The 12613-nt window shown below is 35.6% G+C and overlaps 1 protein-coding gene and 1 pseudogene across 2 annotated transcripts; one reads left to right on the top strand and one right to left on the bottom strand.

Annotated features, from left to right (window-relative positions):
• The first annotated feature begins 432 nt into the window (after positions 1-432).
• LOC110634081 (beta-fructofuranosidase, insoluble isoenzyme CWINV1-like) lies at positions 433-3254 on the top strand (annotated as a pseudogene).
• Positions 3255-6268: 3014 nt separating this feature from the next.
• On the bottom strand, positions 6269-12530 carry LOC110634082 (nucleosome assembly protein 1;4). Of its 2 annotated transcripts, XM_021782978.2 has the most exons (12): positions 12324-12528; positions 11817-11860; positions 11391-11486; positions 8323-8415; positions 8050-8137; positions 7914-7975; positions 7644-7828; positions 7371-7548; positions 7242-7285; positions 6917-7121; positions 6766-6783; positions 6269-6666 (listed from the first exon to the last, which is right to left on the bottom strand). In XM_021782978.2, the coding sequence occupies exons 1-12, from the start codon at positions 12391-12393 to the stop codon at positions 6598-6600; spliced, it is 1152 nt and encodes a 383-aa protein (XP_021638670.2). In that variant the 5' UTR covers positions 12394-12528; the 3' UTR covers positions 6269-6597. The 2 variants fall into 2 exon arrangements, with proteins under 2 accessions (XP_021638670.2, XP_021638671.2); XM_021782979.2 differs by lacking the exon at positions 6766-6783 and having other exon boundaries at positions 12324-12530.
• Between the last annotated feature and the right edge of the window lie 83 nt (positions 12531-12613).

Below are 12613 nucleotides of genomic sequence, written 5' to 3'. Positions count from 1 at the left end.
TAATGAAATTTCAAGAGTAATATCAAACAGATTTTAATGCACATATCAATATATAAACTCACTTTCATGAATAAATATTCCATTTATAGTTGAGTATTGAGACTAAAATCCTGATATTTGACAAATGTACACTAATCTTTAGCGCATTGATTACTTTTCTAATTAATTAAAATTTTATTATTTGCCACCGTTTCCTCTCTATAAATTAAATTCCTTGCAGTTGTAGGCTTTGCTTCAGTGCAATCACCGTATTCTTCAAACAAAGAAACCATGGCCATCTTTTCTGCGAGGCTTTTCTTCTTCTTTCCTATTCTCTTTGGCCATGGAATTTTTGAGCTTGAAGCTTCCCATCATATTTACCAGACGCTTCAAAATCTTGATGAATTTGCTTCTGCAACTAGTCAACCTCACAGAACTGGTTATCATTTTCAACCTCCCAAGAACTGGATGAATGGTATAAATATATAAACATTTACTCAACACTGATATGACTCTTTCCATTGATCTATTCCTTTCTTGGAAGCCCTTTTTTTTTTCCCGTTCTAGCTTTGATTTTTTGCTTGTACTTACTATTTCTCTAACACTGTTTCTTTCTTTCTTTTTTTTTTTTTTTTGTCATTGGATGTGTTCTGGTTGTGAAATTTACTAATGGGGGTACTCAGATCCAAATGGTGAGTTGTTTTTTTCTGCTGAATTTTTTTCTTTTTATCATGTTTTTGCATCTGGAGTTCATCCATATATGCATTGTTTGATGCTGAAGATTCTGATTTCTGATGCATCTAGGCTTGGTATTTAAAAAGAAAGAAAAGTCTGGCTTCCTTCATGTCAATCTCGTAACATGGGAAAAATAATTTCTTTTTTATATTTTTCTCTAATCTTCTAGTTAGAAAGTAAGACTTAATTTACAAATAGATATAGTTCTAAATATGAACAAAAATCCAAATTCCACTCTCTTCCTTTCTCTTATAAATCAAAAGTTTAGTACAAAATCCCCACTGAAGCCGTAATAATGGATAAAAATCTGGTTGCAGGGCCAATGATTTACAAAGGAATTTACCATCTTTTCTACCAATACAATCCCAAAGGAGCTGTGTGGGGCAACATTGTATGGGCCCACTCCACTTCAAGAGATCTTGTTAATTGGACCCCACAAAAACTTGCCATCTATCCATCTCAGCGATCAGCTATTGATGGTGCCTGGTCTGGATCCGCCACAATCTTCCCAGATGGTACACCTGCAATGCTTTTCACTGAATTAACCCAACAGGCCAACAAGTTCAAAACTTGGCTATGCCCAAAACCCATCTGATCCATACCTCTTAGAATGGGTCAAGTCCCCCAAAAACCCTGTAATGGCACCCACTCCTGAGAACCAAATTAATGCTAGCTCTTTCAGAGACCCAACCACTGCCTGGCTTGGTGCTGATGGAAGATGGAAGGTGGTCATTGGAAGCAGAATAAACTGTAAGGGATTAGCATATCTTTACAGAAGTAAAGATTTTGTTTATTGGATTAAGGCCAAAACCCTATTGCATTCTGCTGAGGACACTGGAATGTGGGAATGTGTAGATTTTTTTCCAGTGTCAGTTAACAGCTCAGTTGGGGTTGATATGCTATCAATATTGGGACCAAATGTTAAGTATGTGTTTAAGGCAAGTTTAGATGATACTAAGCATGATTACTACACCGTTGGAGAATATGACCCTGTGAAGGATGTTTATACTCCAGATGAAGGATCAGTGGATGGTGATTCAGGGTTAAGATATGATTATGGGAAATTTTATGCTTCAAAATCTTTCTTTGACAGCGCTAAGAATAGAATGATCTTGTGGGGTTGGATAAATGAATCTTCAAGTGTGAGTGATGATATCAAGAAGGGCTGGTCTGGAATTCAGGTAATGTACATAAAATACTCTGTTCTTTGATTTTTTTTTTTTAATTTATTGGATACTTTCGAAATATTTGAAGGAGCCAAAGTTTTGACCTTGGCCTCTTGCACTACGATGACTCCTTTCTTGGATTCATTCTTGCAGGCAATTCCAAGAGTTATCTGGCTTGACAAATCAGGAAAGCAACTGTTGCAATGGCCAATAAAGGAAATCGAAATGCTTCGCACAAATGCAGTCCACTTGCCTAGAAAAGTCCTTCAGGGAGGTTCTGTGCTTGAAGTTCCTCGTGTCACAGCTGCACAGGCAAGTCATTGCAATTCAGAAATTGGATTTCTGCTAATTTTATTTAACAACCATATACGACCCACTTAATAGGTTATTAATGCTTATCTGTTGCCCTAATTACAGTGCTCACCTCTTCTTATTTAACCTTAACAGGCAGATGTGGAGATAACATTCAAGGTATCACATTTTAGGAAAGCAGAAGGGCTAGACCCAAGCTGGACCAACCCACAATTGCTATGTAGCCAAAAGGGTGCATCAGTTAGAGGCAGTTTAGGTCCATTTGGGTTGCTAGTTTTTGCTTCTAAAGGCATGCAAGAGTATACATCAGTTTTCTTCAGAATATTCAAAGGCCAGAACAAATATGTGGTGCTCATGTGCAGTGACCAAAGCAGGTCCTCCTTTATCTCTCTTCACATCTCTTTTTCTCTACTTTTCAAGCCATCAATTCTCACGTGTAAATCAAAAGTTCCTTAACGCTCTTGTACCTTTAATAACCTGTAGGTCTTCACTGAATCCAGATAATGATAAGACCACCTATGGGGCTTTTGTGGATGTGGACCCTGTTCATGAGCATTTGTCATTAAGAAGCTTGGTGGGTTTACTGTAATAATGAGATCATAAGATTTTATTTATACAATCCTAATAAAAATCAGCAAAAAAACATACATTGCTAATTTCATCCTATTAGCCTTTTGTCTTATGCACTAGAATTTTGTGCTTTTGACAGATTGATCATTCAGTAGTGGAGAGTTTTGGCGGACAAGGAAAGAGCTGCATGACAGCAAGAGTCTATCCCATATTGGCTATAAATGAAGATGCCCACCTGCATGCTTTCAATAACGGAAGTAAAAGTGTCACCATCACAAGATTGAGTGCTTGGAGCATGAAGAAGGCTAATATCAACTGAAAAACTATAACAAAGTTGGGAAGTAGCCAAGGTTGAGAACTACAGGAGCATGGACTGAAATATATATCTGCAGTCATTGATTTATAAAGTGATCAGAAAGAAACTATAAATTTCTATACTTATCTTTTAACTATACTTTTTAGTAGTTTGTTTTTCTCTTTATTGTAATTTCTACATGATGAAATAAAAGAAGCCAATGGATTTCCATTGGCAATGTAGTACAAAAACTATAAGCCCTTACCTTTTACATCAAGGTTAGCTATAAGTTCTTATCTTTTTATATTAGTTTTAAATGAATTGACGAAACATATATAAGAGAGTATCCCTTGGTGCATGATGTTTGCAGATGATATAGTCTTGATAAATGAGACACGAGAATGAGTTAATAGAAAGTTAGAGCTTTGGAGAAATGCTCTAGAGTTAAAAGGTTTTAAGTTAAATAGAACGAAGACATAATACATGCATTGAAAGTTAAGTGAAGGCCGAACTAGTGATAGGGAAGGAGTTAGTTTGGATGAAGTGGTACTGCCCCAAAGTAATCACTTTAAATATCTAGGCTCAATCCTTCAAGTAGATGGGGGATATGAGAAGGATGTTAGTCATAGGATTAAAGCCGGATGATTGAAGTGGAGAAGTGCCACGGAAGTTTTATGTGATTGCAAGATTCCCAATAAGTTGAAAGGAAAATATTACCGTACAGCTATACGACCGGCAATATTATATGGTAGTGAGTGTTGGGCACTGAAAGAGTGTATGTGTATAATATAAGAGTTGCGGAGATGAGAATGTTAAGGTTGATGAGCAGTCGTACCAGATTAGATAAAATTCGTAATGAGAGTATTAGAGAAAAGGTAGGAGTGGTGCCAATTGAGGATAAGAAGAGAGATTGAGGTGGTTTGGTCATGTTAAGCGTAGACATCTAGAGACTCCAGTTAGACAAGTAGAGCACGTTAGGTTAGGGGATAGAAAGAAAAGAAGGGGTAGACGTAAACTGACTTGGAGGAGAATAGTACAACATGACTTAGAAGCATTACACATTTCCGAGGATTTAACCCAAAATCCTTTAGAATATAGGAAGAGAATTCATATAGCCGACCCCAAATTCTTAGGATAAAGGCTTAGATGAGTTGAGTTGAGTTGAGTACAAAAACTAAGAATTACAAGGGATATAATATATCACTCACAGAGTTCTAATTAAACCATCTGGGCAAAATCTGGAAATTTAAGGGACAGTGAGTACCATTGCAGCTACTTCATAGTCGAGCTTTTCTGTTTAATTGGCAACCAAAATATGCTAGCTTTAGCCTTTTCTCACGAAATTTCAACTAGTTAATTAATAACCTTGTGAGTTGATGTTCCATGCAATCAATAGATAGAAAGCTTCATGCTTTCTTCATTAACACATTTCTTTTGTTACCATTTTGGGTCATCGCTGACTGGCAATTGGTAAGAGAACTCAAATATGATGAGGAGCTGGCTTCAGTTAATGCGTTGTAGTTCGGCACTGTTGCCAAGCATGGACGGTTTGGTAATTCTAATTTAAACATATGGTCCAATTGCTTTGAAGAAATGTTTCCTCTGTGAATGGTAAAGGGAGACACACTGACCTTCAACAATTTTGTAAATCCTTAGTATCGATGTCCAAGGCAACTTGAAAAATTTACATCATGGGGTCGGTCTATTATATCCTATTCGGATCAAAAAGGCAATTTTGCACTACAGGAGCTGAATTCAGAGGGCTTTATGGAGCATGTGGTGTATATCAATTCATCCTATGCCGATTCAAAATGAAGTTTTTAGAAACAGGAATAACTGGTTTCTTACTATAGGCAGAAGCTTTGTGTCAGCTGCCACACAATCTTTTACCTTGGGAATGGATCCTAGCGTCATCTGGTGGCTAGGAGATTTATCCTGGACCTGTCAGACAGGAGTAAAAGAGATATCCCAAAGGAAAAAAAATGTTGATTTAGCGCAAGAAAGCCACACTGTTGAGAAACATAGGTCCTCCATTTCTAGATATTCTGTATAGTGAGAAAACTAGGATACTTTCAACAATTGTCCCTGAATTTATATAGTTGTAACACTACAGTCCTTCAATTTTAAAATATAACATAAAACCCCCTAAATTTTTAAATTTTATACAGTAAAATCCTTCTAACTTTCAATTACTGATTTTTCAGTTAGAAACTGATGTGAATAGCTGCATGGTGCTTAGTCAGCATTTCTCTCTCATCTCTTATACAAAATGTAAAATTATTCTCTTTACGCAAAAAAAAAAAATTATTCTGTGTATAGAGAGAAGAAGGATTCAATTTATACATGGCTTGAGAGAGAAAAGAAAAATACTGACTAAGCTCCATGCAGGTCAGCATCTAACTGAAAAATCGGTAATTGGAGATTAGAGAGATTTTACTGTGCAAAATTTGAAAGTTCATAGGGTTTTATGTTACATTTTTAAGTTGAAGAACTGTAATGTTACAGCTAAATAAGTTCAAGAATAGTTATCAGAATTTATCCAAGAAAACTACAATAATGCAATGTAGCCTGTGAGATGGCTTTTCTTATGCTTGAAGTGCTTCTGAAACGTCAAGAACCAAAGCTAGGGAGACCCTTATGCCAGAACAAGAAATTTCATTGAAGTAACCTGGATATATCATACATGGAGGATTCTTGAGGAGTAGATTTTGTTACGTATAGTATAAGAGGAGAAAGTGGAGGGAGAAGAAGGAAGCAGAGTAGTAAATGATAGCTTAATGGGTGCGTTAAGATAGATGTCTCTCGGAGGCAGGGATGTTAGTGTAGCGAGTCTCTAATATAAAGAGAATGGATACGCTAAAGATTCATTCCATATTATCTGAAATAATCTCACTTTCTTTTCTCATGATCTATTCTGTCTCTGCCTATTCTTATCTCCTCTCTAATCTGTCTCTTCCTCCTCTACTTTGCTAGGGAATCATAACTAGCAGATTTATGGCAAGTCTTTCTTCGAAATTTCACATCACCTTGAGCCAGCGTTAGCATGCACCCTATCCTTCGTCCAAGAAAATAAAGAAAAATACTACCTCCGCAAGTTGAATATCAACTTGTTTCATAAATTAAAGAAAATCCAATTGAGCAAAATATATAGACATAAGTGAATTAAAAGAAGAATCAATTTTTCCTTTTTCTTCTATGTATAGAAACAGAGTTGGGGATAAAGACAAGATCCATTAAGTTAAAAAATATAAAAATGTCGCTTTACACCATAACATCCAACAATTGAGATTAATACATTGGTTGACTTTCTGGTTTACAGAATATATGTAAAATTAAACTCCACACTTTTGCAACCCAATACAAATGGTAAGACCCATCAAAATAAACATTCTAAAAAGAAAAAAAAATGATAAAGAAGAAGAAGAGGATATATACACAATGAGAAATAAAATGCAAAAGCCCCAAAATTTCCATCAGCTTGGACAACCATTGACACTGCATTGCCCGGCATCGAATCACTGGTTGGTCCAAAACCTAACGCTACTGTTGCTTGCACTCTGGAGCACGCTCACTTTGCTGACTTTCCCCAGTTCGTGCTCCTCCACTTTTCTGCGATTCAAGAACCAGAAGATGTAAATCATAATTCATAAATGACACTTCAAATCTTCATAGATAGAACAAAAACTTGGACTTGATAGATCAACTCACCTTAGGTCCACTAGATGACTGCAACAACATGAAAATGCAATGGCAGAATAATAAATTAGCAATTTCAAAAACTTGCGGTTCCATCTAAAATTCAAATGCTCCAAGGAAAAACAGAAGAGGCTACAATCTTATAGATGTTTATTCTTTATACCTTCTTCCTGCGACCTTTTCCTTCGTTGACCTCCTCATTGTTGTCATCCTCATCCTCATCATCTTCATTCTCATCTTCATCTTCGTCGTCATCATCATCATCATCATCATCATCATCATCATCTTCTACATCTAATTCATCATCAACAGCCTCCCCCGTAAACCATGACACAGCATGAGGAATAATTTTGTCCCGAATGGTAGTACTTAATCACCAAAAAAAATGTTCCAATAAAAAATAATGAAAATAGAACAGCAACTGGACCAATCAACAATAATGAAAATAGAAGAACAGCTACTTGATTTACAAAGAAAATGGTACTTACCCAATATTGTAATCCTGTTCCATTCTATCCTGGATTTCCTCAACCTGTCAATACCAATCAAAGAAATTAAGAATACTAATACATCATCAATTGCATTAATATCCTAGCATGCAAGGAAGCAAAACTTACAGCATCATCATCTAGGTCATCATCTTCCTCAGGGATATTAGGAGTGTTAAAGAAATTGAAGAAACTAGCACAATTCTCAATTTTTGTGATGGGTTTGGCATTCTTTGATCCCTTTTTTGGTTTCTTCTTCAGGACCTTCTTTGTTAAGCATTTTCCTGGATACCATTCAATCTCCGTCCTAAAAATACCCAAAGACAATAAGAAAAGGGAGGGAGGGAAGGGAGGGGGGGCGTGAGGCATAAAAAATTTTCAGTACAACATGCTTTTGATTACCCAATTGTTTTCTCCAAAATAGGATCATCATCATCAATCATATGATATGTCTTTGTCAGGACAGAATTTTTGAAGTATGGATTAGCGTCGAAGTAAAACTCCAGCTTGAAACCTTCAGGGTTATCAATTCTATACCATTTGATATCTTTAAGAAACTTAAGAGCCCCTTCATCACGTTCTGTTATCTATTTCAAGAAGCAGAAAATCATATTGTCATAATCAAGTCATCAGAGTGGAAAAATTACACTATGTCTTGCATCATCCCATTACCTCCTCATCCACTACTTCATTGGTTTTCATTGCAGTAAGCCAGAAATCAGGCACTCCTTTCTCTGCATAAAAAAAGAATTTTATGCACAAGTTGAAGAAAATGAGTTCCATCAAATATATTTAGTAAAAAAGTTACCTTCTGTAGTTTCGTCCCCTTCTTGGTTCATTGCAACTTCATTTGTAAACCCTTCAACTTCTTTTACACCATTAATAATCTCATATCTCTATGAGCATCAACAACAGATTAAATAAACCAAAAGGGATAAATTGCTGAACCTTGTAAATTGAGCACCAGATATTATGCTAAAAACAAACTAAAGAAACTTCAAAATGGATAAACCTCAGTAATTGTAACATTGGGATCCATTATCTAATATGCAAAACTAGTGCAAGGCAAAACCCTACATACCTTTGCATAAAGTGGTTCATAAAGTTTCTGGTATTTAGCTTCTAATGCCCTTCTTTCCTCTATAAACTTTGACTCCAGCTCATCATGTTGGCTCTGAAAATTTGATATGCACAATTGCTCGTTATATATATCTTTTAGCAAAGAAAAGAATAAACCAGCATGCATGTATGTTTTACAACAATCTAATGTAGTTCCCAAACGGCCACCAAATTCTCTTCTTTTCTCATTGTAATCAATGCAATTTCAACCTTCCTACTCTAAACTTTCCTTGTTCTTTGGATTTGAAGGCAAACACCTATTAACTACTACAAATTTGCCCACCATCAAAGTATCTATAGGTAAATTGTTCAATCTATACAACATCAAAAGCACTATCCATTTCCTTATACTCCTGCGCAAAATTTGCATTCTCATCATAGGTCCCCTGAATAGGCTTTCAATTGGCATTAATTTCTCAATGTGCAGAAAATTCACTTTCAAAAAGCTAATCATTTATCAAGGGGGTCTACTTACAAACCTAAAACCACCACCCGTTTTTCTTTGGGGGCAAAAAAGAATATGCAGTGACCTCACACACCCACATTTTAATCTATTTCTAATTATAAAATCAAATATCAATTTAGTGCATTAGCTCTTAAACATCAGTTCAAGAAGCCAATAATAAAATGCATGCGCATGACAATATACCATTAATCATAGTTGTCAAATTGATATGCGAATCGAGAATTGAAATCTGCATTTTGTGAATCAAAAATTAAAATGAATCATAAGATTCAATAAAATTCTTAAAATTAATTAAAATAATATATGTTCTAAAAATTAAGTAAAAATATATCACAATGACATAGTTTGATAAATATAGAATTACCATTTTGGTAATAAGAAGAATGCTTTATAATAGAATAATATACTCAACTCAACTCAACTAAGCCTTTATCCCAAAAATTTGGGGTCGGCTATATGGATTCGCTTTTTCCACTCTGAATGATTTTGGGTTAAATCCTCATAAATGTGTAATGCTTCTAAGTCATGTTGTACTACTCTCCTCCAAGTCAATTTAGGTCTACCCCTTTTTTCTTTCTATCCTCTAACCTAATGTGCTCTACTTGTCTAACTGGAGCCTCCGTATGTCTACGCTTCACATGACCAAACCACCTTAATCTCCCTTCTCTCAACTTATCTTCAATTGGCACCACTCCTACCTTTTCTCTAATACTTTCATTACGGACTTTATCTAGTCTAGTATGGCCACTCATCCACCTTAACATTCTCATCTCTGCAACTCTTATCTTAGATGCATACGACTCTTTCAGTGCCCAACACTCACTACCATATAACATAGCCGGTCGTATGGCTGTACGGTAAAATTTTCCTTTTAATTTATTGGGAATCTTACGATCACATAAAACTCCCGTGGCACGTCTCCACTTTAACCATCCGGCTTTAATCCTATGACTAACATCCTCCTCACATCCCCCATCTACTTGAAGGACTGAGCCTAGATATTTAAAGTGATTACTTTGAGACAGTACCACTCCATTCAAACTAACTCCTTCCCTATCAACAGTTTGGCCTTCACTGAACTTGCAATGCATGTATTCTGTCTTCATTCTACTTAACTTAAAACCCTTTGACTCTAGAGTACTTCTCCAAAGTTCTAGTTTCCTATTGACTCCTTCTCGTGTCTCATCTATCAGAACAATATCATCCGCAAACATCATGCACCAAGGAATACTCTCTTGTATATGTTTCAGTTCATCTAAAACTAATGTAAAAGGTAAGGGCTTATGGTCGATCCTTGGTGTAATCCAATTGACATCGGAAAATCTCTTGTGTCCCCTCCCACTGTGCGCACAATAGTAGTTGCTCCTTCATACATATCTTTCAATACTTGTATGTACCTAATAGATACCCTCTTTTGTTCTAACACATTCCATAAGACTTCTCTTGGAACACTATCATAAGCCTTCTCCAAATCAATAAAAACCATGTGTAGATCTTTCTTCACATCTCTATATTTCTCCATCAAGCTTCTAATGAGAAAGATCGCTTCCATAGTTGAACAATGGGCATGAAACCAAATTGATTGAGAGAGATAGAAGTATCATGACGTAGTCGATGCTCCACAACTCTCTCCCACAACTTCATAGTATGGCTCATGAGTTTAATTCCCTATAGTTTGAGCAACTCAGATGTCTCCTTATTTTTAAAAATAGGTACTAAAATACTCTTCCTCCATTCATCAGGCATTTTCTTTGAGTTTAGAATCTTATTAAATAATTTAGTTAACCATGCCACTCCCATATCTCCCAAATACTTCCACACTATCTTTTGAATCCATATCATAGGGTGTGACGAAATTTTTACGCTGGTTGTCACCTACCGCAACCCTCCTACTTTATCCAGGCTTGGGACCGGCTAAGCGCAAACTACTTAGGCGGAGTTTATAATAGAATAATATACTCTTATTATATTATGCGGTTTTATGTTATAAATTATGAACTTTTGAATTGTAGATAATAATTATCATTGTGCATGCGATGACACTCCCATTTAAATTTGAACAAATAATTAAATAATAAAAAAATAGCAAGTTAAATTAAAAAGTCAAAATATATTAACATAAAATGTCATAATTTGACAACTATAATTAAAGAAGTATTAACCAAAAAAAAAAAAAAGAAAACAAAGAAGAGGGAGAGGGAAAAGAATGGCTCCTGGAAGAAAAATAGCCAAGGAAAGGTTTTATGTGCACTTTTCACAATAAAAAATGAAGCGAAATATTAAATTTTAAAGCTCTAGGGTCTACAGATTCACCATTGAATTGTAAGATTAGATCAAGATTCTAGTATATTTAAGATTCACCCTGTAGATTCGATTCGCTAGGACAGGGAATCAAATAGAATCAAATAGTAAGACTCGAATTACAATTCTAATAACAGAGCCATTCATGTGATAAAAAATTAATGCAAAGTCGAAACTAAATAGAAGAATTAATCCAAGATGATAATAGATAGCCGTGAATAAAAAAAAATGATAAACAATAAATTTAGAAAGTAAAAGCAAACCTGAATCTCTCTTAGAAACTCAACACGCTTCCTGACAATGGGTGACAGAGATTCAAGAATATTTGAGTGTTGCCCAGCCAAGCTTTGAAGCTTATTCTGAAAAAGCACCCGAACAGCATAATCAGGGTAAGGAAATGGGAATACAAGCATCCAATTTATTAAGGAATCCTCTTCTGTTCTTTTATTTTTTTTCACAAGAGAGCCATTTGCTTTTGTAAATGGTATAAATGAATTATTAACTCATCCATTAGGTACATGGTACTTTGATTCAGAAATTACTTATCAAAAAGATTCAAAGAATCCCATTTTCAACATTCTTCCAACATTTACAAAATGAATACCGATCTCTTGTGCACCAGCAACAGCTTTACAAATTTTTTCTTTTTTCCAAAAAATAAAAGGCACAAGTTGCCCCCAATTACTTGCCTTGAGAGCGTTAACAAGGTCAGCACGATCCTCCGCACTAAGAGCTGAACACAAAAATATACAAACAGTGAATATAAACCTATAAAAGAATTTCAAAGAGACAAAAAGCCATAGATGTACATAGAAAAATACATTTTTGACACACAGATTTAGAGAGATCATGCTATATCATAATTTCAGTAACTACCAATACACGCACCCAAACGCGCATATGGGCGCACGATTATAGATACACAAACAAGAATCATTTATAGTAGGGATAAAGAGATATAGAGATCGTGATTATTGCTTGATTTCAACGGCCGCTATAAAGAAACAAGAAAGAGAATTTTAAAAATCACTTTCGATTAGATAACACTACACTGAGAACTCTAGATTAACAGATTGTTTATGTTCTCAAAACATAGAATAGCAAGAAATTAGGGATTATACCCAACATAGCTAATTATAATAATAACAAAGTAATTTGAAAAAAAAATTTGGAAGGGAGGGTTGAGGAGAGATTACCGGCAGCAGCGGCAGGGAGGGAGGCGTCGACATCGGACATGTCAAAGCTATCCTTGTTGTCGTTACTCATTGTTTGTGGATTGGAAGGCTGTTTGGGCAGCGAGAAAATGGAACAGCTCCAGAAAAATAAACGATAGGGGAGATCCTAGAAAACGAGGGAAAATGCGGAATGAGATGCGAGCGCGCGATTTGATCAACCTCAAAATTTATTATAGATGAGTGTTTTTTTCGTGCTGAGAAACAACTCTGCAGTGTTACCACTCGCCACGCGCGGTTTATGTCGGTTACAT

The sequence above is a fragment of the Hevea brasiliensis genome, unplaced genomic scaffold, assembly GCF_030052815.1.
Source record: "Hevea brasiliensis isolate MT/VB/25A 57/8 unplaced genomic scaffold, ASM3005281v1 Scaf276, whole genome shotgun sequence".
NCBI classification, from domain to species: Eukaryota; Viridiplantae; Streptophyta; class Magnoliopsida; order Malpighiales; family Euphorbiaceae; genus Hevea; species Hevea brasiliensis.
Note: the sequence above shows the minus strand (reverse complement) of the source record. Positions and strands in the feature narration are given on the sequence as shown.

Excerpts from the sequence above, each read along its gene's own strand:
- LOC110634082 (XM_021782978.2), bottom strand. The coding sequence starts at position 12,393 with ATGAGTAACGACAACAAGGATAGCTTTGACATGTCCGATGTCGACGCC. Across the intron at positions 11,861-12,323 it reads CCTCCCTGCCGCTGCTGCCG|CTCTTAGTGCGGAGGATCGT; the intron begins GTAATCTCTCCT and ends TTTTGTGTTCAG. Across the intron at positions 7,286-7,370 it reads ATGACCTAGATGATGATGCT|GTTGAGGAAATCCAGGATAG; the intron begins GTAAGTTTTGCT and ends TGGTATTGACAG.